The sequence below is a fragment of the Bufo bufo genome, chromosome 5 (assembly GCF_905171765.1).
Source record: "Bufo bufo chromosome 5, aBufBuf1.1, whole genome shotgun sequence".
NCBI lineage: Eukaryota > Metazoa > Chordata > Amphibia > Anura > Bufonidae > Bufo > Bufo bufo.
The window spans coordinates 542,271,882-542,296,915 of NC_053393.1; the positions used below are offsets into that span (position 1 = coordinate 542,271,882).

At 48.5% G+C, this 25,034-nt stretch overlaps 1 protein-coding gene across 1 annotated transcript; it reads left to right on the forward strand.

Moving 5' to 3' along the window:
- The first annotated feature begins 4 nt into the window (after positions 1-4).
- Positions 5-23,687, forward strand: CCDC13 (coiled-coil domain containing 13). The gene is made up of 15 exons (XM_040433280.1): positions 5-132; positions 1,557-1,766; positions 3,647-3,795; positions 5,426-5,568; positions 5,961-6,044; positions 6,945-7,061; positions 7,452-7,556; positions 8,430-8,594; positions 8,696-8,872; positions 10,489-10,695; positions 11,271-11,395; positions 15,364-15,447; positions 22,205-22,479; positions 22,661-22,757; positions 23,009-23,687. The coding sequence occupies exons 2-15, from the start codon at positions 1,564-1,566 to the stop codon at positions 23,172-23,174; spliced, it is 2,097 nt and encodes a 698-aa protein (XP_040289214.1). The 5' UTR covers positions 5-132; positions 1,557-1,563; the 3' UTR covers positions 23,175-23,687.
- The last annotated feature ends 1,347 nt before the right edge of the window (positions 23,688-25,034 follow it).

The following is a 25,034-nucleotide window of genomic DNA, read 5'->3' on the forward strand; positions in this document are numbered from 1 at the left end:
TCTGATGACGTCGGCAGCGCCGTTTCCATGGAGCTGGTTACCCTGGTGACGCGTCCTCTTCCTTCTAAAGGACGGAGTGAACCCAACCGGTTAAGTGATCCGAAGGGACGAGCGACCGGGCGTACTGCTCAGGTAATAGAGGCGGAGCTGCTGACACTTGTAGTCCCACCACACAGTCATGTCTATGACAGTTCCTCAGGGCTCGGCTCGGTGATGGCTGTAACACAGTATACAGGATCTGCCCCCCTCCCCCATACTGTACGCCTTTATCAGAACACTGCCATCATCATACCAGCCAGAGTGCCTGTAATAATTGTGTGCCCCCATAGGGTAGCCCCTGCCCCATCTTGTATAGTTAGATATATATATATCCCTTTATCAGACCCCATAATATTCAGGTGCCCCATAGGGTAGTCCCTCTGCCCCCTCCCCCATCCTGTGTATATATACAGTACAGACCAAAAGTTTGGACACACCTTCTCATTCAAAGAGTTTTCTTTATTTTCATGACTATGAAGGCATCAAAACTATGAATTAACACATGTGGAATTATATACATAACAAACAAGTGTGAAACAACTGAAAATATGTCATATTCTAGGTTCTTCAAAGTAGCCACTTTTGCTTTGATTACTGCTTTGCACACTCTTGGCATTCTCTTGATGAGCTTCAAGAGGTAGTCCCCTGAAATGGTTTTCACTTCACAGGTGTGCCCTGTCAGGTTTAATAAGTGGGATTTCTTGCCTTATAAATGGGGCTGGGACCATCAGTTGCGTTGAGGAGAAGTCAGGTGGATACACAGCTGATAGTCCTACTGAATAGACTGTTAGAATTTGTATTATGGCAAGAAAAAAGCAGCTAAGTAAAGAAAAAACGAGTGGCCATCATTACTTAAGAAATGAAGGTCAGTCAGTCAGCCGAAAAATTGGGAAAACTTTGAAAGTAAGGGCTATTTGACCATGAAGGAGAGTGATGGGGTGCTGCGCCAGATGACCTGGCCTCCACAGTCACCGGACCTGAACCCAATCGAGATGGTTTGGGGTGAGCTGGACCGCAGAGTGAAGGCAAAAGGGCCAACAAGTGCTAAGCATCTCTGGGAACTCCTTCAAGACTGTTGGAAGACCATTTCAGGGGACTACCTCTTGAAGCTCATCAAGAGAATGCCAAGAGTGTGCAAAGCAGTAATCAAAGCAAAAGGTGGCTACTTTGAAGAACCTAGAATATGACATATTTTCAGTTGTTTCACACTTGTTTGTTATGTATATAATTCCACATGTGTTCATTCATAGTTTTGATGCCTTCATAGTCATGAAAATAAAGAAAACTCTTTGAATGAGAAGGTGTGTCCAAACTTTTGGTCTGTACTGTATATATATATACCTCTTTATCAGGGCCCCATAGGGTAGTCCCTCTGCCCCCTCCCCCATCCTGTATTTGTATGGGGCCCTTTATCAGGGCCCCATAGGGTAGTCCCTCTGTCACCCGGTCACTCGCAGCCCCACCCCCATCCTGGGGTCTATGGAAGTGAATAGTGAATCTTTTCCCTCCCCCTCCAGGGTCATCATGGAGTCAGACGCCGCAGTGAACGAGAACCTGAGGCTGCAGTTCAGAGCGCTGCAGGAGCAGCAGCAGAAGCGTCTGCAGAGACGGATGGAGCGCAAGAGAGAGAAGTACGAGGGCGACACGAAGCCCGACGCGTTTGGTGTACAGGACGAGCTGAACCTGCTGCAGACTGACGCAGAGGCCTCCCAGGAGACAAGAAGCAGGTGGGAGCCGCCGGTGACTTTTCCACCATCACCTCCCCCAGTGCTGCTGACAGATGTTCATAGGGTCACCTCTGATGGACTCTTACTGTAGGTATTGAGGGTGGTGATGTCCAAGAAGGAGGCCTCGTAGCCTGCAGACCTGCCACGTATAGCTAAGCTGCTGGGCTACAGTCACACCTTGTTTGATGCCCTTTGGATGGCATACACTTCCGTACACCTGGGAGATTTGGTGCCCATAATACCAAATGTGTTGTGAACAGAGCCTTACCCTGCCCAATGTGGTATTTGTGGGGGACCTCAGCTACCAGCAGAACATGTCCATGCAGGGTATTAGAAAAGGAGTTCAAAAACCAAACCTACAGCAAAGCTGTCTCCACAATATCAATGTCCATTTACAGGCACTTTGACATGGAAAAAAAATAATTTTTAGTGCATAATTTGCATGAAATAAAAATTGCACTAAGTTTCAGGATGGAATATTCATTCCTTCCACCTGCTCCTAGTTTCAGACTTTTCTCACATGGACATGACCCTCCCCGTAATAGATGCTGAGTGTGATCTGTGTGTCCGGGATGCTGCTATCTTTCCTAGCTCTCATGTGCCAGCGTCTTTCCTGCACTGATTTCTCATACAGCTCACTGTGTGGCCCCCTCCCTCCTCCTGCAGAGTCGGCTGCTTTCTCTCTACACTTGTACACAAACTGCCTTGTCTGCTTTCCTCCCTGTCTAAAGCTTGTATGCCGCCCTCCTTCAATCTTCTCACCACCTCTCCACACTCTGATCTGCCATGTACAACTTCCCACCCTTCCCCCGCTATCTCTAAGGGCTGATTAACATGACTGTGCTTGGTCTGGGAAACATGGCCCATGTGTTGGCCACATCTCCCGAAACGACCACCAGAAGGGATTGCATCACAGTGTTTTATGATACAGTCAGTTCCTATCTGATTGCAGGTCTATTGTACTGTGCTCATAGGATGATGCGAGTGTAGTACAATAGAACCACAGTTATATAGGAAGTCATGACTGTGATGCCGTCAGTTCTGGTCAGGGGGGCCATAGTCAGTCCGGGAGATGCAGCCTACACGCAGGCCTTGTTTCCCGGATGGAGCACAGTCATTGGTGCCAGTAACTGGAGGACGGATTTAGGCTACTTTCACACTTGCGGCAGAGTGATCCGTCGCCGGAACTGCCTGCCGGATCCGTCAAAACCTATGCCAACTGATGGCATTTGTAAGACTGATCATCCTGATCAGTCTTACAAATGCCATCAGTTGGCATAAGTTTGGCATAACCAGTTTGGCATAAGTTGGCATAACCGGAAAGACGGATCCGGCATTTCAATGCATTTGTAAGACGGATCAGGATCCTCCTGATCCGTCTTACAAATGCATTGAAATGCCGGATCCGTCTTTCCGGTTTCATCCGGAGAAACAGATCCGGCATTTATTTTTCTCATCTTTTTTTTTCGGTCTGCACACCGGCATTCCGTTTTTTTGAATGCCGGATCCGGCACTAATACATTCCTATGGAAAACAAATGCCGGATCCGGCATTCAGACAAGTGTTCAGTTTTTTTTGGGCCGGAGATAAAACCTTAGCATGCTGCGGTATTATATATGCCTGATCAGTTCTTTTCCGGTATTGAGCCCCTAGGACGGAACTCTATGCCGGAAAAGAAAACCGCAAGTGTGAAAGTAGCCTTCTAGGTGAAGGACCTATTCACACTCTGCAGAAGCAAAATGGTTGGAAATGTTAGACTATTGAGACTATTACTTCATTTCATTTTGCATTTAGGAAGCAAATGAAGAATAATACAATTCAGGGCAGAGGTGTCCGTATCATTTAAAATCGTCTTCCGCTCCATCTTTCCCACATTTCAGGCTTCTGGAAGATGAGAACGAGCAGCTGCAGGGCCAGATCCGGGAGCTGCAGGATGAGAACGGCCGGCTCCACAAACTTCTCAAGGAGAAAGAGTTTGAGATTAAACGTCTGAGAAAGAAAGTAGAAGACAACAAGATAGCGCTGGCAGGTGACAGCCCCCCGACCATAATGACGTAGACGGGATACACTCCACACTCAAATTGCAACACAGAGAAGGAAAAGTCATAGGAAGAGACAAAATATTTTAAACGTGCAGAAATCTACCACCTTTCACGCCTTGGCTGCCATCAGTGAGGCTATTGATGGTTGTCTTGAGGAATGTTCTGCCACGCTGAATGCACTTGGGCACACAGATCATCAAGATCCGCTGCTGGCAGCAACCTTTACAATTGCCGACCAATGACGTCCCAGATGTGCCTGATAGTAGACAAGTCCGGAGACCTATGGGCCATGGTAGCACGTTTAGGTCACGCAGATTGTTCACAGTAGCACCAGCAACATATGGCCTGATGTTGTCCTGATGAAAAATGGCTCCTGGGACAATTTGTCTGGGTACTGTGCATAATGCCACCGTAGGACCTGTGTGATGTTCCCTTGTGAAGGCCTCTTCATGGTGTTGCCCACATGGTTTCCAGACCAACCTCCAGCTATCATTGTGTCTGTGACAAAAGCGGGACTCATCGCTGGAGAGGACAGACCTTCATTTCAGCCTCTATTGCTGTCTTGCTGTGCACCATGATAGCCTTTGAGAGTGGCGCGAGGTCAGTGGAACTCCAGTACTAGACATCTGGCTCATAGCCCAGTGTCGCGCGACGCCTCATGATAGTTTGTGTAGAACACGTTTGCCGCCCTAGGCTTGGGATATGACACTTTCCCTTGCAGAACAGAATGGATGACTACGCACCATTCTTCTAATCAGACGATCCGTCTGGGCAGAGGTTCTCCTCTGTGCTCCTCTTGCTGTCTTGTCGTTGTTCTCCCAACCACCAGACAGGCAACTTTGAACATCGCTGACATCTTGGTCTAGGAGCCTAGTGATCTGCCGTAGTGATAAACCAAGGTCTCTCAGCTCAAGGATTCAGAACCTCCCAGTCTGTGACAAGTGGTAATAATTGGCGTGTCAATGAACAGGAGGCTTCGCACAATCATCCCACACGACTTAATCCGGTTTTTGAGGTTTCATGTGGCTAATAAACTTTACTTTCAATCTGGCTTTATGCCTAGATTGGAGCTAGGTGCTGAAAATTTCATCATCTGCAGATCTTAGTAATACCCGATACTTCCTCAATTTTATAACCTTACGGCTCATCCTTCCTGGTGTTGTGATTTCAGTGTTGAGGAGTGTATTCTATATCGGGCTGGGGAGACCCTGTGAGATGCCCCCTTCATCTTGAGAATGAAGTGGCTGAAGCATTGATTTAGAGCCGTGGCCCCTTTGCTGTGGGTGGCTGGGAGATGCAGTACAGCAACATTAAGCAGTAACCATTTAATCTAGACCACAACATCCTGAACTTCTAACCCATCGTAGATCTCTTGGAATATTAACCTAAAACCACCCTAAAGCACCACATCTACTGCTGTTAACTCCTCTACCACCCGGGACCACCAGTGGTATTGGTAATAACCCATACACCTCTCTAGACCACCAGGGATATTACCAGGACTACTACCCCAAAACCTCCATATGTAAAGTAGGTGATGTAGTACATGTAGAAAGTAGACTAAACGAGTGGTTGTCCTTAGGAGCTGTGCCGTAATCCACCTTTGTATCTCTGCAGGGACGGCTGGCCTGTCTGGAGACGTGGCAGCCACAAAAATCGTAGAACTGTCCAAAAAGAATCGGGAGCTGACTGCTGAAATGGAGAGGGAGAAAAGCAAAGTGCGTCAGCTGGGAAACAGAGTGAAGGAGCTGGAGAGAGAGGTAACGGACGGAGACGCGATGGAGTCACACAGGGAGACCATTGTCCAGTCACAGTTAAAGGGGTTGTCCCCGAGTGACATCTTAGGGGATAAGTGTCTGATCAGTGGGGGTCCCAACAGATCACAAGAGCCGGTTCAAATGTGCCCCATTTGAATGGAGCGGTTGCCAAGGATATTCACTGTCGCCCCATTCAGTGCCATATTGCTTGACAGCCCCTCCATTCCAGGGAAGGACATTGCGCTTTGCCCTTTGATTTGTCCGGCGGGGTGCACATTGTGCTGTTTTATCCTGTGCAGTATTCCCCAAATATCTAACCCCCACAAAACAGAGGGCGATGAGGGGAGAACACATACCGGGGGATTTCACTTGGCCTTTGTGAATTTGTTTTGCAGCTTCAGAACTCACATGATCCTGAATATTCCGGGAAAGACTCGGGATCTGAGCCGAAAGTCTCCCGCTCTGCAGAAGGAACCCCGGTTAGTTTACAACTTAAAGGATCTGCTCATATGTTAGAGATCGATCTGTGATCTCAGGGTCAAGGGTCCTTTAGAGCAGTGTTTCCCAACCAGTGTGCCTCCAGCTGTTGCAAAACTACAACTCCCAGCATGCCCGGACAGCCTTTGGCTGTGCGGGCATGCTGGGAGTTGTAGTTTTGCAACAGCTGGAGGCACACTGGTTGGGAAACACTGCTTTAGAGAGTTTATACCCCTTTGGCACTACTCAGTGGTGATCACAAACTACAGGGTTCCCCATACAGATGAGATGTCTGGTCAACCAAGCCAACTACACCATGGGTCCAACATCTGCCAAGACGTCATATACATTAAATTGCCATTGAATGTCCGCCCTTGAACACCATTTTTTTTTTTTCTCATCATTCTTTCCTGATTAGTTTCTTAATATATCTTCATAGTGGTCAGAGATTTGTTTTTCTGATACGGAGCTCTTAATCCCCTGCCTAGGCATAGATTTAAAGCATAAAATTCTGGCTTCCAGCAGCCACCACTAGGGGGAGCTCAGTGATCAGTGAGAGTCATTACCATAGAGGTTGTTCACACAACTGTTGTGGGTCCCGTGTTGAAATGGGGGCAGGTACTGAACTGCTCCCCCTGCTTTGTAGTCACAGCATTTATTTGAAGCTGCCACTAGGGGGAGCTCCCTGCACAGAGATTTCTGTATGTAGTGAGCTCCCCCTAGAGGTGGCTGTAAAAAAGGCACAATTTTATCACTTTAGTTTATGACTCGGGTCAAGCAGGGGATTTGGAGCTCTGTAACAGAAAAACAGAGCTCTGACCCATGAAAAGAGAAGTGAGTGGGCGGGCAACTGTATTCTCTATGTATAATGCAATATATAGTCTAACTGTATACGCCTGCAGACGGACGGCGCAGAGATGAAAGCGTTACAGGACAGGCTGGCGGCTGCCAACCTTAAACTGACCGAATATCGCAACCAAATCCAGACCACACGGCAGGAGATGAAGATGGCGCACAAGGTCTGACCCTGCAATGTAGAGATGCGTTATGTCACTTGAAGGGGTTATCCCAAGATTTAAACTTATCACCGTTCCACGGAGTAGAGGTTTAAGTGTCTGATCATTTGGAGGGTCCGACCTGTGAGTCCCCCACTGATCGCAAGAACAGGACTCCTGTGTCCCCCATAGGCCTCATTTATTTCTATGAAATGACCAAAAAGAAGCTCAGTACAGCACCCATCCCCATAGAGATGAATGAAGCAGCAGAGGCACAGGAAGCCCCTTCTCGTGATTGTGGGGGTCCCAGCAGTCGGACTCCCTCCTGAGGATCAGTTGTAATCTTGGGTCAACCCCCCTTCGTATGTGGACTTCTTCAGGATGAAAGGCTTATATTATCCCATGTGCCTACAGGTGTTGGTCAGCGAGGTCGGTGAGGATGTGAACATTTCGCAGCTGCTGTCTTCAGCGGGCGGCTGGAGGGGGCGAGCACAACAGATACTTGCGTTACAAGGCAGGGTGAGTACTATCCGAAATATGTGGGCGAGTAATGAGGATATTGTGTGTGAGCGGCCGCCTGCTGGCTGTAATGTGTACTGCAGCCTGTGCCAGCGAGCATTGTGTGGGTATGCCAATGCAGATATGGCTCAGTATAAACTAATAGTCAAAAAGCCACATGGGTTGTACTTACTGCGGTTGAAGTGAATAACACGGATTATGTAGTGACAATAGCGTCTGTCAGGAGACGGGGGCGAGCGCGATAATGGCCAAACTGGGATGTGTAGACGACTTGGTCAGAACATCGCCAAAATGGACGGTCTTGTGGGGTCTTCCTGGTTTGCAGTGGTTGGAACCTGCCAAAAGTGGTCCAAGAAGAATAACTGGTGACAGGGTCATGGGCACCCAAGGCTCATTCATGTGTCGGGGTATTCCAGACAGTCTGGTCCAATCCCATAGAAGAGCAAATCACTCAAAAACATATGAAAGAAAGGAGTCACGACATGCAGGACACGGGGCGGCGTAGCCAAAGACCGGTCAGAGTGCCCACAATGGGCCCTGGAGCATCAGGACCGGACTACTGGGCAATGGAAGAAGATGGCGTGGTCCGATGAATCATGTCACATTATGTGCATGGCCGGGGGGGGGAAGACGAAGGCAGTGTGAGCCGCTGGGCAATGTTCTGCTGGAAACCTTGGGAGCCTCAATGGAGACAGAGACTGATGTGAGTGAAGGCCATCTCTGCGCTGCCTCTATATAAATGAATAACATAAATGCTATGGGAAGGGGGGGGAGGGCTAGCGGTTACTTCAGCAGAATATGTGGGATGGAATATGAAAAGATTCTGAGGAGTCCCTCGTCTTTTAGCCGCCTTGTTCTTGGTCTTTCCTCCAGGTGCGGGAGCTGGAGAGTCAGCTGGGACAGGCGAGGAGTCCGGCCTCCGAGCTCAGCCTAGAAGAGGAGATGTTGGGCATTTCTGTACCAAGGAGACTCGCTGCTCAAGACAAGAACTTATTTAGGATCCGCAACCTGGAGAAGGAGAGGAAAGAAACCTCCGAGGTGAAGCGTCTTCTGCCTTGTATGACCATCCGGAAGTGACAACCAATGGGGTGGCAAAAATGGCCGCCATGTACAGTGACTCATGCTCTGTCTTATTCTAGAGGCTGACGGGAGAGCACGACGCTCTTAAAAAAGACTACGAGGAACTGAAAAAGAAGTTTGAGGGCTCAAAAGCCAGGAGCAAGTCCTTGTCTAATGACCTGAAGTCCCTGAAGATGCAGATGGTGACGCTGCTGGAGAAAGGGAAGCACGACGACGAGCTGATCGACGCTTTACTGGTAACATCGCTTGTATTCCTACTGTCCTGAGTCACTCTCATTACCCGGTACCACATGACTGCGTTACCTGATGATTAAGGGTTAATCTGTTTCCCAGTGATTCCAAAAAGGAGACGTAATCAGAGCCCATTGCGGCCCCTCTGCCATGACTCACAGCAGAGGGGCCACGCGCTGTACTTAGATGTCTCCGGCAGCCCCATAGGGAATGAATGGAGGGGCATACTCAACCTGCTGCTCCATCAGGAGGGGGAAATGGGACCCCTTTGTGAGGATTGGTGGGAATCCTAGTGGTCGGACCCCCTCCGAATAGATAACTTAAAAACTTGGCCCAATATCTGATAGTCTAGGGTAGAGGTGTGGGTTATATTTATTACCTGGTAGTGTAGGATAGAAAAGGGTAGGAGAGGGGTTAAATTCTATATTCCCTGGTGGTCTAGGGCGACTCTCCCTTCCTTTATAGTCTGGAGTAGAAGAGAGGTCCTTAATAAATCCCCTAGTGGTCTAAGGTAAAAGAAGTGGTTCATATTCTATTCCTCGGTGGTTTTGAGTAGAAAAGAGCATTAATACCTGGTGTCCTGGGGTAGTAGAGAGGTTAATATTTTATTCCCTGGTTATTTAGGGTAAGAGTTTTCAGACCCCCAAGCTAAAATGAAATAAGAGTTTGAATTAGTTTAAAGGGGTCATGCCCGAGCCCCTCACACAATGTACTGACCTCACTCCCCAGCCCCCGCGCTGCTTCTGAAGCCTGCATGGCCGCGTGCGGATGAAAACATCCAACGTCGGGGGGCAGCCAATAGCAGGCGGTGACGGGAACGAGCCTCCTTAGCCTTGCGGGTGACGTCAGGGAGGCTTGTTCCCGTCACCGCCTGCTCCCCCATCTCCAGATGTTTTCTTCCACGCGGCAGGGAGATGCAGCGGCAGCCGCGCGGGCTTCAGAAGTGACGCAGGTGCCGGGGAGCGAGGTAAGTACATTGTGTGTGAGGGGCCCGGGCATATGAGGGGGGGGGGGGGGGCATTACGGGGGTTGGATAACCCCTTTAAAATAAAAGGTCACTTACCTATTAGCACCTACTGTTTTCCAGCAGTCAGGATCCCAACCCTGCCTTTTTGCAGTCCCTGCTGCACCAAAGTGTAAAGCCCCGTCCATCATCACGTGCACTGCTGCAGCCATTCACTAGCCTGAGTGGTGACTTATACCAAAGTGCATGTGACCACTGAGCTTCAGGGACACGTCAACGCTGAGGCCAGTGAATGGCTGCAGCAGTGCACATGACCATGGACAGGACGTCACCTTTCTGATCCACAGGGGACCAGAAGCAGCAGGAACAAGGCTGCCAGTGCTGGAACAAGGCGCCAGTGAACAGGGGAGTGGTTTTCTCTTTAATTTTAAGCGCATTCTGCCCCTATTTCATTCTAGCGTAGGGGTCTGATAGCCCCTTTAACACTTGATGGTAGATAGAAGGGGGTCTGCACGGTAATGTCTATGATCAGGCAGACCGCTTGGTGATTATTTAGGAGGCAGTCGTCTGGTGCCCACCTGACTCCAGTCTGTAAGACACAGAAACCCTTTAGTGCATTCTATATTAGAAGTGCAGTCATTTGTCATGTCCTTCCAGAGCCAGCAGAAGAACTTGCAGGAGATCCTAAACCGCCTCAGTCAGCAGGAGCAAAAGCAGAAAGATTCCCAGCAAACCCTGAGCGGGCGGCTGAACAGCGAGAACCAGAAACAGAACTCCCTGGTGACCCAGCTGAAGCAGATGGTGGCCGAGCGGGAGGCGAAGGTGAAGGAGCTGGAGGAGGAGGTGCAGCAGCTGACGCTGAAGGTGAGATGTCCTGCTGCTTGTCTGTCAGGCCCCTTTCACACGAGCGAGTTTTGCCCACGCTGGTGCAATGCGTGATGTGAACGCACTGAATCCGGACCCATTCATTACAAATGGTCTGTTTTTTTTTTCACGCATCAGTTCTGCGTTGCATGAAAAACGCAGCATGTTCTATATTCTGTGTTTTTCACGCAGCCCTGGCCACAAAGAAGTTAATGGGGCTTCAGTGAAAAACGCATCGCATCCGTAAGCAAGTGCATTTTTCATTGATGGTTGCTAGGAGATGTTGTTTGTAAACCTTCAGTTTTTTATCACGCACGTGAAAAACGCATTGCACCCGCCTGGAAAAAAAATTAACGCAATCACAGACAAAACTGACTGAACTTGCTTGCAAAATGGTGCGAGTTTCACTGAACGCATCCGGAGCCAATCCGTCATGCTCGCGTGAAAGAGGCCTCACTCCAGTTATCTTCACCACTTGGGACCTAGTCTGTCTGTCTGTCTCTCATCTGTCTTAAAGTATGGATCAATATATTTACATGCTGTCTGATATGTCATATCTCATGTTTTATTGACAGAGCCCTCCTGAAAAGCAAATGAGAAGTAAAAGTTTTGACACCAAAACTGCATCAGAGATGAGATCTGAGATCCGGGGGCCTTTGCGGTCACTGTCAGACAGTGGGGATTCCCTCAACTCGGCCAGGTAACATATAACCTACCCCTGGTGGATGTATAGATAGAAAGACAGACAGAATATATGGGGTTCAGTATTGGGCCCCACACTTTAATCATTGAATTCAGGCGATTCATCTAGACCCCAGACATGTAGTCCACCATTACCACAGGTGTATAACATCCAGGTCCAGCCATGCAGTCTACCATTACCACAGGTGTATAACATCCAGATCCCAGCCATGCAGTCTACCATTACCACAGGTGTAGAACATTGCCTTTACAGACTTTGGTGACAAAAATAGCTCATTGTAAACAGCTCCCTGAATTTCAGCTTGGTCCTCTAATAGGAGCCATGACATGTCTTCCCTCCTAGATATTCCACCATCACCTGTGAGTGGTATTACTGTAAAGTTAAAAGGAACCACAGCAACTCAGCCACAAAGTGATGACCACGTAAATTTACAGAGCACGGTCACCAAGTGCTGAGGAGCTATTGCATAAAAGTCACCAATGCTGGGCAGACTCCAAAACTGATGTCCAGACCTCCTCTGCCATTAACACCAGCACAAAAACTGTGCTGTGCCAGGAGCTTTGTGGCATGCCAGCCTTCCATCAGGCGCAATGCCAGGCCTGGGATGGAGCAGTGTAAAGCATGATGCCACTGGACTCTGGAGCAGTGGACATTCACTTCTATAGGCCCGATGGAACTAGCCAAGCCAGTGCGCCTCTATTTTCGATAGCCCCATAGAAAATAAATGGAGAGCGACTGCGCATGTGCAGTGCGCCCTACACCACTTTCGGGGCTCTGTTCTCGATATAGGTGGAGGTCCCAGTGGTGGGACCCCCACCTATAAGACAATGGAGGCATATCCTAGTGATATTCCCCCATTGTCTGTGATTAGACAATCCCTTTAATACTTCAGCAGACAAGACATTGTGTAGAATTGTATGGTGACAGCTTTGTAGGAACAGTTTGGGGGAAGACCCTTTTCTGTTCCTCCATGACTGCACCCAGTGCACACAGCAAGCCCCATAAAGATATATGGTTGAGGGATTCTGGGAGAACCTGACCGGCTGTGGAGTCCTGACCTCAACTCCATCTAACTCCAGAACACAGCCCTCTCCTCCAGCCATCAGGGTCTCACCTCACAAATGATCTTCTGGATGAAGGGGCAAAGATTTCCACAGAAACCCTCCAAAATCTTGTAGAAATCCTTCCCAGAAGAGCAGAGGGCCAACTCCAGGGGATCTAGAATGGGTGGTCATAGAAGCTCCTGGAGGTGACCTCATACACTCACCTAAAGAATTATTAGGAACACCTGTTCTATTTCTCATTAATGCAATTATCTAGTCAACCAATCACATGGCAGTTGCTTCAATGCATTTAGGGTTGTGGTCCTGGTCAAGACAATCTCCTGAACTCCAAACTGAATGTCAGGATGGGAAAGAAAGGTGATTTAAGCAATTTTGAGCGTGGCATGGTTGTTGGTGCCAGACGGGCCGGTCTGAGTATTTCACAATCTGCTCAGTTACTGGGATTTTCATGCACAACCATTTCTAGGGTTTACAAAGAAAGGTTGTGAAAAGGGAAAAACATCCAGTATGCGGCAGTCCTGTGGGCGAAAATGCCTTGTGGATGCTAGAGGTCAGAGGTGAATGGGCCGACTGATTCAAGCTGATAGAAGAGCAACGTTGACTGAAATAACCACTCGTTACAACCGAGGTATGCAGCAAAGCATTTGTGAAGCCACAACACGCACAACCTTGAGGCGGATGGGCTACAACAGCAGAAGACCCCACCGGGGACCACTCATCTCCACTACAAATAGGAAAAAGAGGCTACAATTTGCACGAGCTCACCAAAATTGGACTGTTGAAGACTGGAAAAATGTTGCCTGGTCTGATGAGTCTCGATTTCTGTTGAGACATTCAAATGGTAGAGTCCGAATTTGGCGTAAACAGAATGAGAACATGTATCCATCCTCTGATGGCTACTTCCAGCAGGATAATGCACCATGTCACAAAGCTCGAATCATTTCAAATTGGTTTCTTGAAGATGACAATGAGTTCACTGGACTAAAATGGCCCCACAGTCACCAGATCTCAACCCAATAGAGCATCTTTGGGATGTGGTGGGACGGGAGCTTCGTGCCCTGGATGTGCATCCCTCAAATCTCCATCAACTGCAAGATGCTATCCTATCAATATGGGCCAACATTTCTAAAGAATGCTATCAGCACCTTGTGGAATCAATGCCACGTAGAATTAAGGCAGTTCTGAAGGCACAAGGGGGTCCAACACCGTATTAGTATGGGGGCACTAATAATTCTTTAGGTGAGTGTATATAGTTTATACAGACAGATAAATAGATTAGATAGATCATCTTGAAGATGATTCAGAGTAAGGCCCCATTTACACAACCGTATATATTTTTTCCGCACCAGGTGTCCGTATTTTTATGGATCCGTGGTTTGCAGTCTGCAAAATGGACATGGGCATGTCAATAGGGCCTAGTCTACCTGCAGACAGTGCAGATTACGCGTGGTGTTTCCGTAATACAGTACCAGCAAAGTGTATGAGATTAAACAAAGTCTTGTGTGCACTTTGCTTGTTTCTTCTATGTGGAAATTAACCTGCCGTCCGGATTTTGTTTGTGCGATTATTGTTTTTTGTTTTTTTTGTGTCCAGTTTTCACCTGTCGCAATGCAAGGGTGAGATATGTGGCAAGTCCACTTAAAAAAACACAAGTTACGCCTATGGCCTCTTGCACACAAACGTATTTTTTTTTTGCGGATCGTATACGCGGGGCAGTTTCTAGGGAATTTTTTTTAACAGGGCGAACATCAAAAAAGCGCCCCATCCCCCCGATTGTGGGCGGATCTCTGCCGTACCCCATTGTAGTTGATGGGGGTGGCGGGCATTCAGTCTGCAGTGCCGGATCCAGTGAATTCCGGAAGGCTGCTCTCAGCTGGAACAGCCCGCCAGAATCACTAACGCAGTTGTGAAAATAGCCTAATACAGGTCCACATACCTCGTACATCCAGTGATGTCTCCTGTGATGTAGATGTTCTCTTTCTTTATCTTCTCCATTCAGACCAGACCCCCATCATAATTTATTTCAGCCGTCTCTTCTCTCTGCAGAGTTTGACAGACATCTTAGTTTCCTACTTTTCCATCATCCTCCCACCTTCTCAACATCCCATCACGCACCCCCAAAACTATACTGCAGAAACCGATAAACCCCCTGAAAATACTAGTTACGCACAGATAGCGCAAATCTTATGAAACAGCCCTAAAAGCAAACCTTCAGTCGTCACTAATAATAAATGTTCATTTACGCGTGAGATGTTTTCTGTGTATGTTATACCACATCTCTAGGGCTCACGCACACAACGGTAGTTTTGGTCCGCATCCGAGCCGCATTGTTTGTGGCCTGAATGTGGATCCATTCACTGCAATGAGGCCACAAAAGATCCGGACAGCACTCCGTGTGCTGTCCCATTTTGCAGACAAGAATAGACATTTCTATCATAGGACGGGACATTACCGCCGCACACGGGTGGTATTCGTGTTTTGCAGATCCACAATTTGCGGACTGCAAAACACGGTACAGTCATGTGCATGAGCCCTCAATGTGTATGTTGCAGGCATGACGTTGATTACTGCCCCGATTATAAGGGATAGTTCAGTTACTGAACGTCATATATAGAAAGCCGGAGTACGGCCGCCACGCTAGCTGTCCAAAACATTTATTTATATTTTTTTTTACACATCACTGCATGGAGTTATGGAGATTGCAGTTTTTAGCGGAGACAATTGCTGGACATATGGTGGACTAAAACCGGACACAGATGCGGAGGAGGCGATCACCACTCCACAGATAGATGAGCATCGTCATGAACTGTGTCCACTAGGAGTCTGGTGAGATGAACAAATCCCTTCTTCATTAGATACTGATGTTATTTATGTCTTCTCTCATCTTATCCTCAAAACCAGGACGGTATTAAAACTGGGGCATGAACTAGTGGAGACAGCGCAGGCCTCTTCTACGGTCATCAGCACGCGATCCTCACCACGCAGGTAGAGTATCAATAATGGCCATGATGATGCCATGCTAATCGTTAATTTCTAACGATAATTTGTTTTCCCTTAGTCCTAACAGTGGCACAGATGGGGTATTCTGCCCCTGTGGACTGGTTAGGACAGGTGGAAGTTTTAATGAAACAATAAAAAACTGACATACACACGCCCTCCCTGCCCCCAATAAAGAGGGGCGTGACCCTCAGAACCCTGTGTAATTACAAGTAGACAAAAATAACCACAATTAATAAAAAAAAAGGGGGGGAAATTTGTGTGCCACTGTTAGGACTAAGGGAAAACAAATTATCGTTAGAAATTAACGATTCCCTTACGTCCTAACCAGTGGCACAGATGGGGATTTAGCAAGTAGAAACCCCCATGGGAGGGTCCTCATGCCTGGCGGAAGATAACACTGTCCGGCCAAATGAGGAATAACTATGTATTCTAGTATCCACTCTATAGTGTGAGATAAAAGTGGAGTGAGAACTCCAAGAAGCTGACTTACAGATCACGTCCAATGGGATCGAGCTTCTCTCTGCAAAAGAAGTGGCCACTGCTCAAGTAGAGTGGGCCCTTACAAATTCAGGGGGCTCCGAGCCCTGAGACATATAAGACTCCCGAATTGCCTCTTCAATCCAGCGACCGATGGAGGGCTTAGAGGCTTTCCTCCCCTTATGGGTACTGGAAAAAAGGATAAGGAGGTTTTCATCCTTCCTAAATACCTTGGAGCGTTCCAGGTAAATCCTAAGACATCTCGAAATGTCGAGGGTATGGAGCCCTCTTTCCTCAGAGGAGGGGGGGTGGAGCCAACGTTGGCAGGGAGATCACCTGATTGATATTGTCAAAGGAAGGAACCTTTGGGATGAAAGTAGGCAAAAATTTGAGAAGTACCCGATCCTGCAGGAACTTTGTATATGGCTCAAAGGCAGAAAAAGCCTCGAGTTCCCCAACTCGCTTTGCAGAGGTAACAGCCAACAAGAAGGTGATCTTCCAGGTCAGGAACTTGAATCCCGCCTCCTCTAGGGGCTCAAAGGGGGGAGATGATAACCCCCTGAGCACGACCGACAAATCCCAAACCGGGATAGGTCTGATTACTGTAGGCTTTAATCTTGAGGCTCCCTTCAGGAATCTCTTGATAAGGGGGTCTTGAGAAATAGCTCTGTTGAGACAAGCAGAGATTGCTGAAATCTGCACTTTAAGGGTAGCTGGTGATAGCCCCCTGTCCAGACCGTCCTGAAGAAATTGGAGAATCATCGGGATGGAAGCTTTAGCGGATCTTTGCTGATGCCTTGTACACCAGGATGAAAAGATCTTCCAGATTCTGGAGTAGGCCTTATTGGTAGCTTCTGATCTGGAGTGCTCTAAGGTTCTCAAGACCGACCCTGATAGCCCTTCTATCCGTGGAAGGGACTGGTCAACCTCCAGGCCGTCAGGTTGAACATTTGAAGATTTGAGGAGATCTGAGTGTCCCCCGACACCAGTACTCTCTCTGGGGGAAGCCTCAGAAATTGACCCCGACTCATCTGTAAGAGTTGGGTAAACCAAGCTCTTTTCGGCCAGTATGGGATAATGGCGATAACTGACGCTTGGTCCTGCCTGATTTTCATCAAGACCCTCGGTATCAAGGAAATTGGAGGGAAGATGTAGGCCAGCCTGAACCTCCATGGGATTGACAGTGCATCTATTGCCACCGGGTTGTCCTCCCTGTAAAGGGAGCAATACCTCTCCACCTTGGTGTTGAACCTCGTTGCCATGAGATCGATCTCTGGCATGCCCCACCTGAGCGTTATCTCCTTGAAGACCTCTGGATGAAGTGACCATTCTCCGGTTGGAAGACCTCGGCTCAGGCGATCCGCAATCACATTGAGAACTCCGCGAATGTGAACGGCTGATAAGTGGGTGAGGTTCAATTCTGTCCAATCCAATATCACCCCTATCTCTCTCAGGAGACTTTGTGACCTCGTGCCTTCCTGCTTGTTGATGTACAGCACAGCGGACATGCTGTCTGACTGTACCTTCACTGCCTTCCCTCGAATGAAGGGAGCAAAATGAAAAAGAGCTAGTCTGATTGCTCTGATCTCCAGGAGATTTGATGACAATAACCTCTCCTGAGGTGTCCAAGTTCCCTGGACTGTCATGTCCTGAAGATGCGCACCCCAGCCTACTAGGGATGCGTCTGAAGTAAGTATGATCCAAGAGGGCTGGATCAGGGACTTGCCGTCCTTGAGGTGGGACCACCACCTTAGAGAGGATCGGACCTTGTAAGGCAGGGAGAGCACGGAACTGAGTCCCACTGGACTGTAATTCCACTTGGCTAGTACTTCCGACTGGAGCGGACGTAGGTGCCATAATGCCCAAGGTACCGCCTGAGCGGTTGAAGACATTAGTCCCAACATTCTCATCCATGTTCGAATTGTTACCTGTTTTGGTACAGAAAGAGAACGGGCTGTCTGTTGCACGGATTGCCTTCTTTCGGGAGTGAGATGAATCGTCATCCTGACTGAATCCACCATGAACCCCAGGAACCTTACCGAGGTGGCTGGTTGAAGTTGGGATTTGTCCCAATTGATTATCCATCCCAACCGATGCAGGAATGTAACAGCCTGCTGGATGTGTTGGGACAGGATCGCCTGGGAAGGAGCTCTGAGGAGCCAGTCGTCCAGGTATGGAACTATACTCAGGCCCTGAAGCCTTAGCGCGGCCACCACAGAGACCACCACTTTGGTAAAAGTGTGTGGGGCTGAAGAAGTCCCAAACGGGAGGGCCACAAACTGAAAATGTTTTAGGACCCCCCCGATGCTTACCGCGATCCTTAAGAATCTTCTGGACCCAGGATGGATGGGAATATGGAGATAAGCATCCTTGAAGTCTAAGGTTGCCAAGAAATCTCCCGGCATAAGAAGATTGGTCACCGACTGGATAGTTTCCATACGGAACTTCTTTTGTTTTATGAAACGGTTGAAGAACCTCAAATCTATAATCATCCTCCAACCTCCGGTATTCTTGGGTACCAGGAAAACTGGGGAGTAGATACCTGTTCCCCTCTCTTGGAGAGGAACCTCTTCTAAGGCCCCCTTCTGGAAGTATTCTAGCACTTTCTAGAATCTTTTGCTTGTTGCAGGGAAGAAGCCTTGTTTGGACGAACTTGTCCGAAGGCGGACTGCTCAAGTCCACAAGGTAACCCTGAGAAATTACACGCAGGACCCAACTGTCCTGGATATGATCCTGCCAACAAGGTAGAAAGTGCTGTAGGCGACCGCCTACGGGAATATGGGGAGAAGGGAGCCCGGGATTTCCAGTCAGACCGGCTAAATACCAAGAGCCTCGAGGAGGCCCGCAATCAGAGCGCCGAGGACTTCTTGGGGGGTCTAGAGCCCCGAGAGGATCGTCCTCCTCTACGGGAACCCCAATTCCTCTGGGCTCTGGGTTGAGGTTCCGCCCTGGAACCAAACCCCTTGCCCCGACCACGAAAAGACTGCTGGGGAAGGGACTTGCCCTTCTTGTCCGACAGCCCCTCCATTATCTGGTCAAGCTCTGCACCGGGTTCATATGCCATGGCACAAAGATTGTGTTTTGAGGTCATATCGGCCTTCCAAGGTTTCAACCAAAGCGGACGCCTGCCCGCGGTTGAAAGAGCCATGGACTTGGATGCCAGCTTCAATTGTTGTGGAGCTGCGTCACACAAGAAATCTATGGCAAGGCTGGCCGTCTTACATGAGGCCAGAATGTCGTCCCTAGAGACCCCCTGGTCCAGGTCAGACTGAATCTGGGAGAATCTAGCTTTCAGAAAGTTCGCCACTTCGGACGAAGAAATCGCAACCGAGGCGGATGCTGAGGAATAAGCACGCCTAAGGGCGCAGTCCGCCTTCCGGTCCATTGGGTCCTGCAAACTTGACCCGTCGTCTGATGGGATCAGGGTCCTTCTAGATAGCTTTGCGATTGCCATGTCCACCTTGGGGACAGGCCCCCAGGAAGATACTTGATCCTCTTTGACCGGAAACACAGCCTTGAATCTTTTGGTCAACACTGGACCCTTCTCTGGCTTTCTCCACTCTGTTTTCATCAGAGACAGGAGAGAATCATCTGCTTTAAAGGCCCTAGGCCCCCTAGAGGCAGAGGATGAGGCTTCTCCCGGATCAACGTCCTGGTCCCCCGACCGGACGGATTTTAGTAGCCGCTGGAGCTTCTCCAGCGGAAAAAGATATGAAAACCCGTCCTCCTCATCCGAGGAGGAAGAGGCTGAACCTTCTCTCGCCTCCTGACCCCCCGAGACCTCCATCGCCCGATGGGGGGAGGAGGGACGATGGCATTTGGAAACCAGGGTATTCTTCAGCTCCTGTATGGAGGCGTTCACCTGGCTCATATTAGACTCCATATAGCCCTTTACCCAATCGACAACGTCGTGGACCGATGGCTCCAGATGGGGGAGAGTCTTGGTCCTACAGGGTGGGCACCGGAAAAAATCATAGGAGTCCTCCAGCACGATCTGGCAGTCATGGCACTGCAGGTGACGCCTCTTGCCCGTGGACTTCCTGCTGGGCTCTCGCTCACCGTCCCCGGTAGAAGACATGGCTGAAAAATAGAAGAGACATGAATTTAAGCATAATTCAAGAAAAAAGAGCTTTACCCAGAAGATCCTAGCAAGCTCTATAGTAAGGAAAAAAGGTTTTCAGCAACACAGAGGTTTGCAACCACTATAGCACCAAACCACACTCAAGGTTAACAGCAAGCTGCGCTCCAGGAGACTGAACCTGGAGCTTCACCAAGTTTAAATAGGGTTGTTTAGGCGCCAAAAGAAAGCCCCGCCCACAAAAGGGGCGGGGTAAACCTCTAAAGTTTATTTCTTGGTTCTGAATAACCAAACTCCTTGCTCTGGACCCCAGAGAGGGACCCTGAAACATCTAAAGGCCCCCCACGGCCCTAGACAATGAAAATACTCCCTGGCCGACGCTACTGCGATCGGCCGGAGAAAACCCGGAAGTGACGTCACCTGACGTCACTTCCGCAAGATGGCGGCGCCCAGCCGAACATGCGGGACGCCGCTACCGCCTCTCCAGCCCCGAAATGAGGTAAGCTCAACAGGGATAGGGCTCTGATCTCCAGGAGCTGACCCCAGCTAAGGCATGAGCGTTATCCTCAGGCCGCATAGAAGGAGCGGCCCCGCTCCCGGAGGGAACAAAATAACAAAAAAAGGGGAAAAGACACACCGCAGGGATGGAGGAGTGCACCACCCGTCCCGTCCTGTCCGCAGGACAGAAAAAAACACAAGGTTCTGAGGGTCACACCCCTCTTTATTGGGGGCAGGGAGGGCGTGTGTATGTCAGTTTTTTATTGTTTCATTAAAACTTCCACCTGTCCTAACCAGTCCACAGGGGCAGAATACCCCATCTGTGCCACTGGTTAGGACGTAAGGGAAGCATGGTACACAGGATGACTTTGCAGGCATTACTAGTACACAGGAAGACATGCCAGGCATTACTAGTACACAGGATGACATTCCAGGCATTACTAGTACACAGGATGACATACCAGGCATTACTAGTACACAGGATGACATACCAGGCATTACTAGTACACAGGATGACATACCAGGCATTACTAGTACACAGGATGACATACCAGGCATTACTAGTACACAGGATGACATACCAGGCATTACTAGTACACAGGATGACATACCAGGCATTACTAGTACACAGGATGACATACCAGGCATTACTAGTACACAGGATGACATACCAGGCATTACTAGTACACAGGATGACATACCAGGCATTACTAGTACACAGGATGACATACCAGGCATTACTAGTACACAGGATGACATACCAGGCATTACTAGTACACAGGATGACATACCAGGCATTACTAGTACACAGGATGACATACCAGGCATTACTAGTACACAGGATGACATACCAGGCATTACTAGTACACAGGATGACATACCAGGCATTACTAGTACACAGGATGACATACCAGGCATTACTAGTACACAGGATGACATACTAGGCATTACTAGTACACAGGATGACATACCATGCATTACTAGTACACAGGATGACATACCATGCATTACTAGTACACAGGATGACATACCATGCATTACTAGTTTACAGGATGACATACCAGGCATTACTAGTACACAGGATGACATACCAGGCATTACTAGTACACAGGATGACATACCAGGCATTACTAGTACACAGGATGACATACCATGCATTACTAGTTTACAGGATGACATACCAGGCATTACTAGTACACAGAAAGACATATCAGGCATTACTAGTACACAGGATGACATACCAGGCATTACTAGTACACAGGATGACATACCAGGCATTACTAGTACACAGGATGACATACCATGCATTACTAGTACACAGGATGACATACCAGGCATTACTAGTACACAGGATGACATACCATGCATTACTAGTTTACAGGATGACATACCAGGCATTACTAGTACACAGGAAGACATATCAGGCATTACTAGTACACAGGAAGACATACCAGGCATTACTAGTACACAGGATGACATACCAGGCATTACTAGTACACAGGATGACATACCAGGCATTACTAGTACACAGGATGACATACCAGGCATTACTAGTACAGAGGATGACAGAGCAGGCATTACTAGTACACAGAAAGACATATCAGGCATTACTAGTACAGAGGATGGCACACCAGGCATTACTAGTACACTGGATGACATGCCAGACTGTAACTTCATTTTTGCTCTCAGGTGTGACAGCTCGGAGCTGAGGGTTTGGCAGACACAAGCTGCAGAGTTCAGAGCGCTGTGCCAGGCCGCCGAGGTGGAGAGAGACCGCCTGGTGGAGTTTGTGTCTGTCCTGCAGAAGAGGGTGGAAGAAAGCAGCAAAAAAGCCCTGGAGGCCGAGAAGCAGCTTCAGGAGGAGAGGAAACGCTCAGTCCTCCTGGAGCAGCAGCTGGAGAAGCTGAAAATGGAGGCAGGCAAGAACGGAACTACACAAAAGCTGTCTGCTCGCGGCAAGGCCGGTACGTTCATTACATCAGTGCACTCCACTGGAGTACATACAAGTGACCTCGGGACCCCAGAGGTTACTATGGGGGCCATATGGTCATCTGAGGAAACCCTGATTCACAGTATACCATAACATACCTTCCCTGGCTGTAATTCTGCGGGGGTCCCTCCTGACACCCTGTTTTCTCTCCACAGCTCAGTCTCTAAGCACCTCCAGACACTTCCTGAATGAATGGAGCGAATTATCATCTAATGTCCCCCCGGAGACACAGATAGAGGAGCTCAGCACCAAGTAAGTGCCCTCTGCAGTTGCCATGTTGCATCTGATGAGAATGCCCTAACGTGTGGAGAGAAAGGGGCTGCAGACGCTGCTCCCCCCACCCCACGGTGCAGGTAACAGCTGTCCGCTCTATGCACTTGAATGAGCCTGTTCTTCAGGTCCCTGTATAGTGGATAGCCTGGGGCGCCATGGTCCAGGGGGCACAATGCCACGGTACTGTGGGGGTCCCCTAGTGGCATGCCGTTAAACACACTCTATTTCAGGCTCGCCATACAAGTCGATGAAAATGACGCTCTGAAAATGGCCCTGAAGAACGCGCTGAAGACCAAGGAGGACGACCTGAGGCTCTACCATGACATGATCACCCAGGTGAAGCAGATCTTTCTCCAGGCCCTGCGGCAGTACAAGCAGGAACGCGGCGCCCTCTAGCGTCCCAGAAGGTGACAGCCCCCGGATGCTGATGTTCAGGACTTCTCTAGTTCCCTGAGAAGTATCCATGGACCTCTCACATCGGCGTACTGTGTCTGAACCCATAGAAGCGCTTTAGACGTAGACGGGACAGTGTGACATCATTGACTGCTGGGAGCCCCCTCTCACACAGGGCAGTTCCCAATAAAGGGGGATGTACAACTATAAGTCACAGTCCTCACATGATTGATGAGTGGCCCCAGCTCCGGTTGGCCCTATTCTGGTTACCACTGAGCGGCAAGATCCTCTTTCTCCCTCCTGAGACTCAGGAACACCAAAGAATAGAGGGGGGTCACTAACCAGGGGGTGGCATGTTCTGCTCTGCATGGTCCTGGGTGTGGTTTTTTTATTTATTTTTATGCGCCAACACGTCTATGGCATCATCGGTGTGTAGTACACAGGTCAGTGACCTGCTATATATACATTATATGACAGGACGGACTACTAGAGAATCCCATGACTGCCAATCGTACAATATACTTCTATCAGAATCAATCCGTCAGTCAGCAGGCTATGCTTCTGCAGACAGAGGACAGGCTGCCATAAACAGCACCTGTAAAGTCACCCAACACATTCATAGCAAGTCCTGACGAGGCTTCACGTGACTTAGTGGCAATTAGATGGCGATGACAGAACGTTTCTTTGGACTGCCGGAGCCTCTTATCTGTCGTGTAGAAGGAAATCGAGATTCCTAATGTTGATGTAATTTCTTGAATAAATAAATAAGGGCAGCTTCACGGAGCCGGCCGAGACTTTATGTAGAACTCTGGAGTTACGTCTCTGCTGTATTTTTACAATCCATCAAAAATGGGGACAGATCCCATCAGAATGGTTAAAAAATACAACACCAATAGAAAGGTTGGACTGCTGCAAAACTCGTCCTGCAGATATGTAAATCATTAGAGGGAGTCTGTCACCTGAAATCACCATTATAGAACACAAACATCAGGATCTCCATTCCCCATATTAGAATGCGACCTTCCATATTGCTGTCCATCGCCGATTTTCTCAGAAAAACACTTGTGTTCAATATTCACAGTCAAGTCCATAAATATTGGGACATGGACACATTTCTAACATTTTTGGCTCTATACACCACCACAATGGATTTGAAATGAAACGAACAAGATGTGCTTTACCTGCAGACTGTCAGCTGTAATTTGAGGGTATTTACATCCAAATCAGGTGAACGGTGCAGGAATTACAGCAGTTTGCATATGTGCCTCCCACTTGTTAAGGAACCAAAAGTAATGGGACAGAATAATAATCATACATCAAACTTTCACTTTTTAATACTTGGTTGCAAATCCTTTGCAGTCAATTACAGGCTGAAGTCTTGAACGCATAGACATCACCAGACGCTGGGTTTCATCCCTGGTGATGCTCTGCCAGGCCTCTTCAGCAACTGTCTTCAGTTCCTGCTTGTTCTTGGGGCATTTTCCCTTCAGTTTTGTCTTCAGCAAGTGAAATGCTCAATCGGATTCAGGTCCGGTGATTGACTCGGCCATTGCAAAACATTCCACTTCTTTCCCTTAAAAAACTCTTTGGTTGCTTTTGCAGTATGCTTTAGGTCATTGTCCATCTGCACTGTGAAGCGCCGTCCAATGAGCTCTGAAGCATTTGGCTGAATATGAGCAGATAATTTTGCCCGAAACACTTCAGAATTCATCCTGCTGCTTTTGTCAGCAGTCACATCATTAATAAATACAAGAGAAGCAGTTCCATTGGCAGCCATACATGCCCACGCCATGACACTACCACCACCATGCTTCACTGATGAGGTGGTATGCTTAGGATCATGAGCAGTTGCTTTCCTTCTCC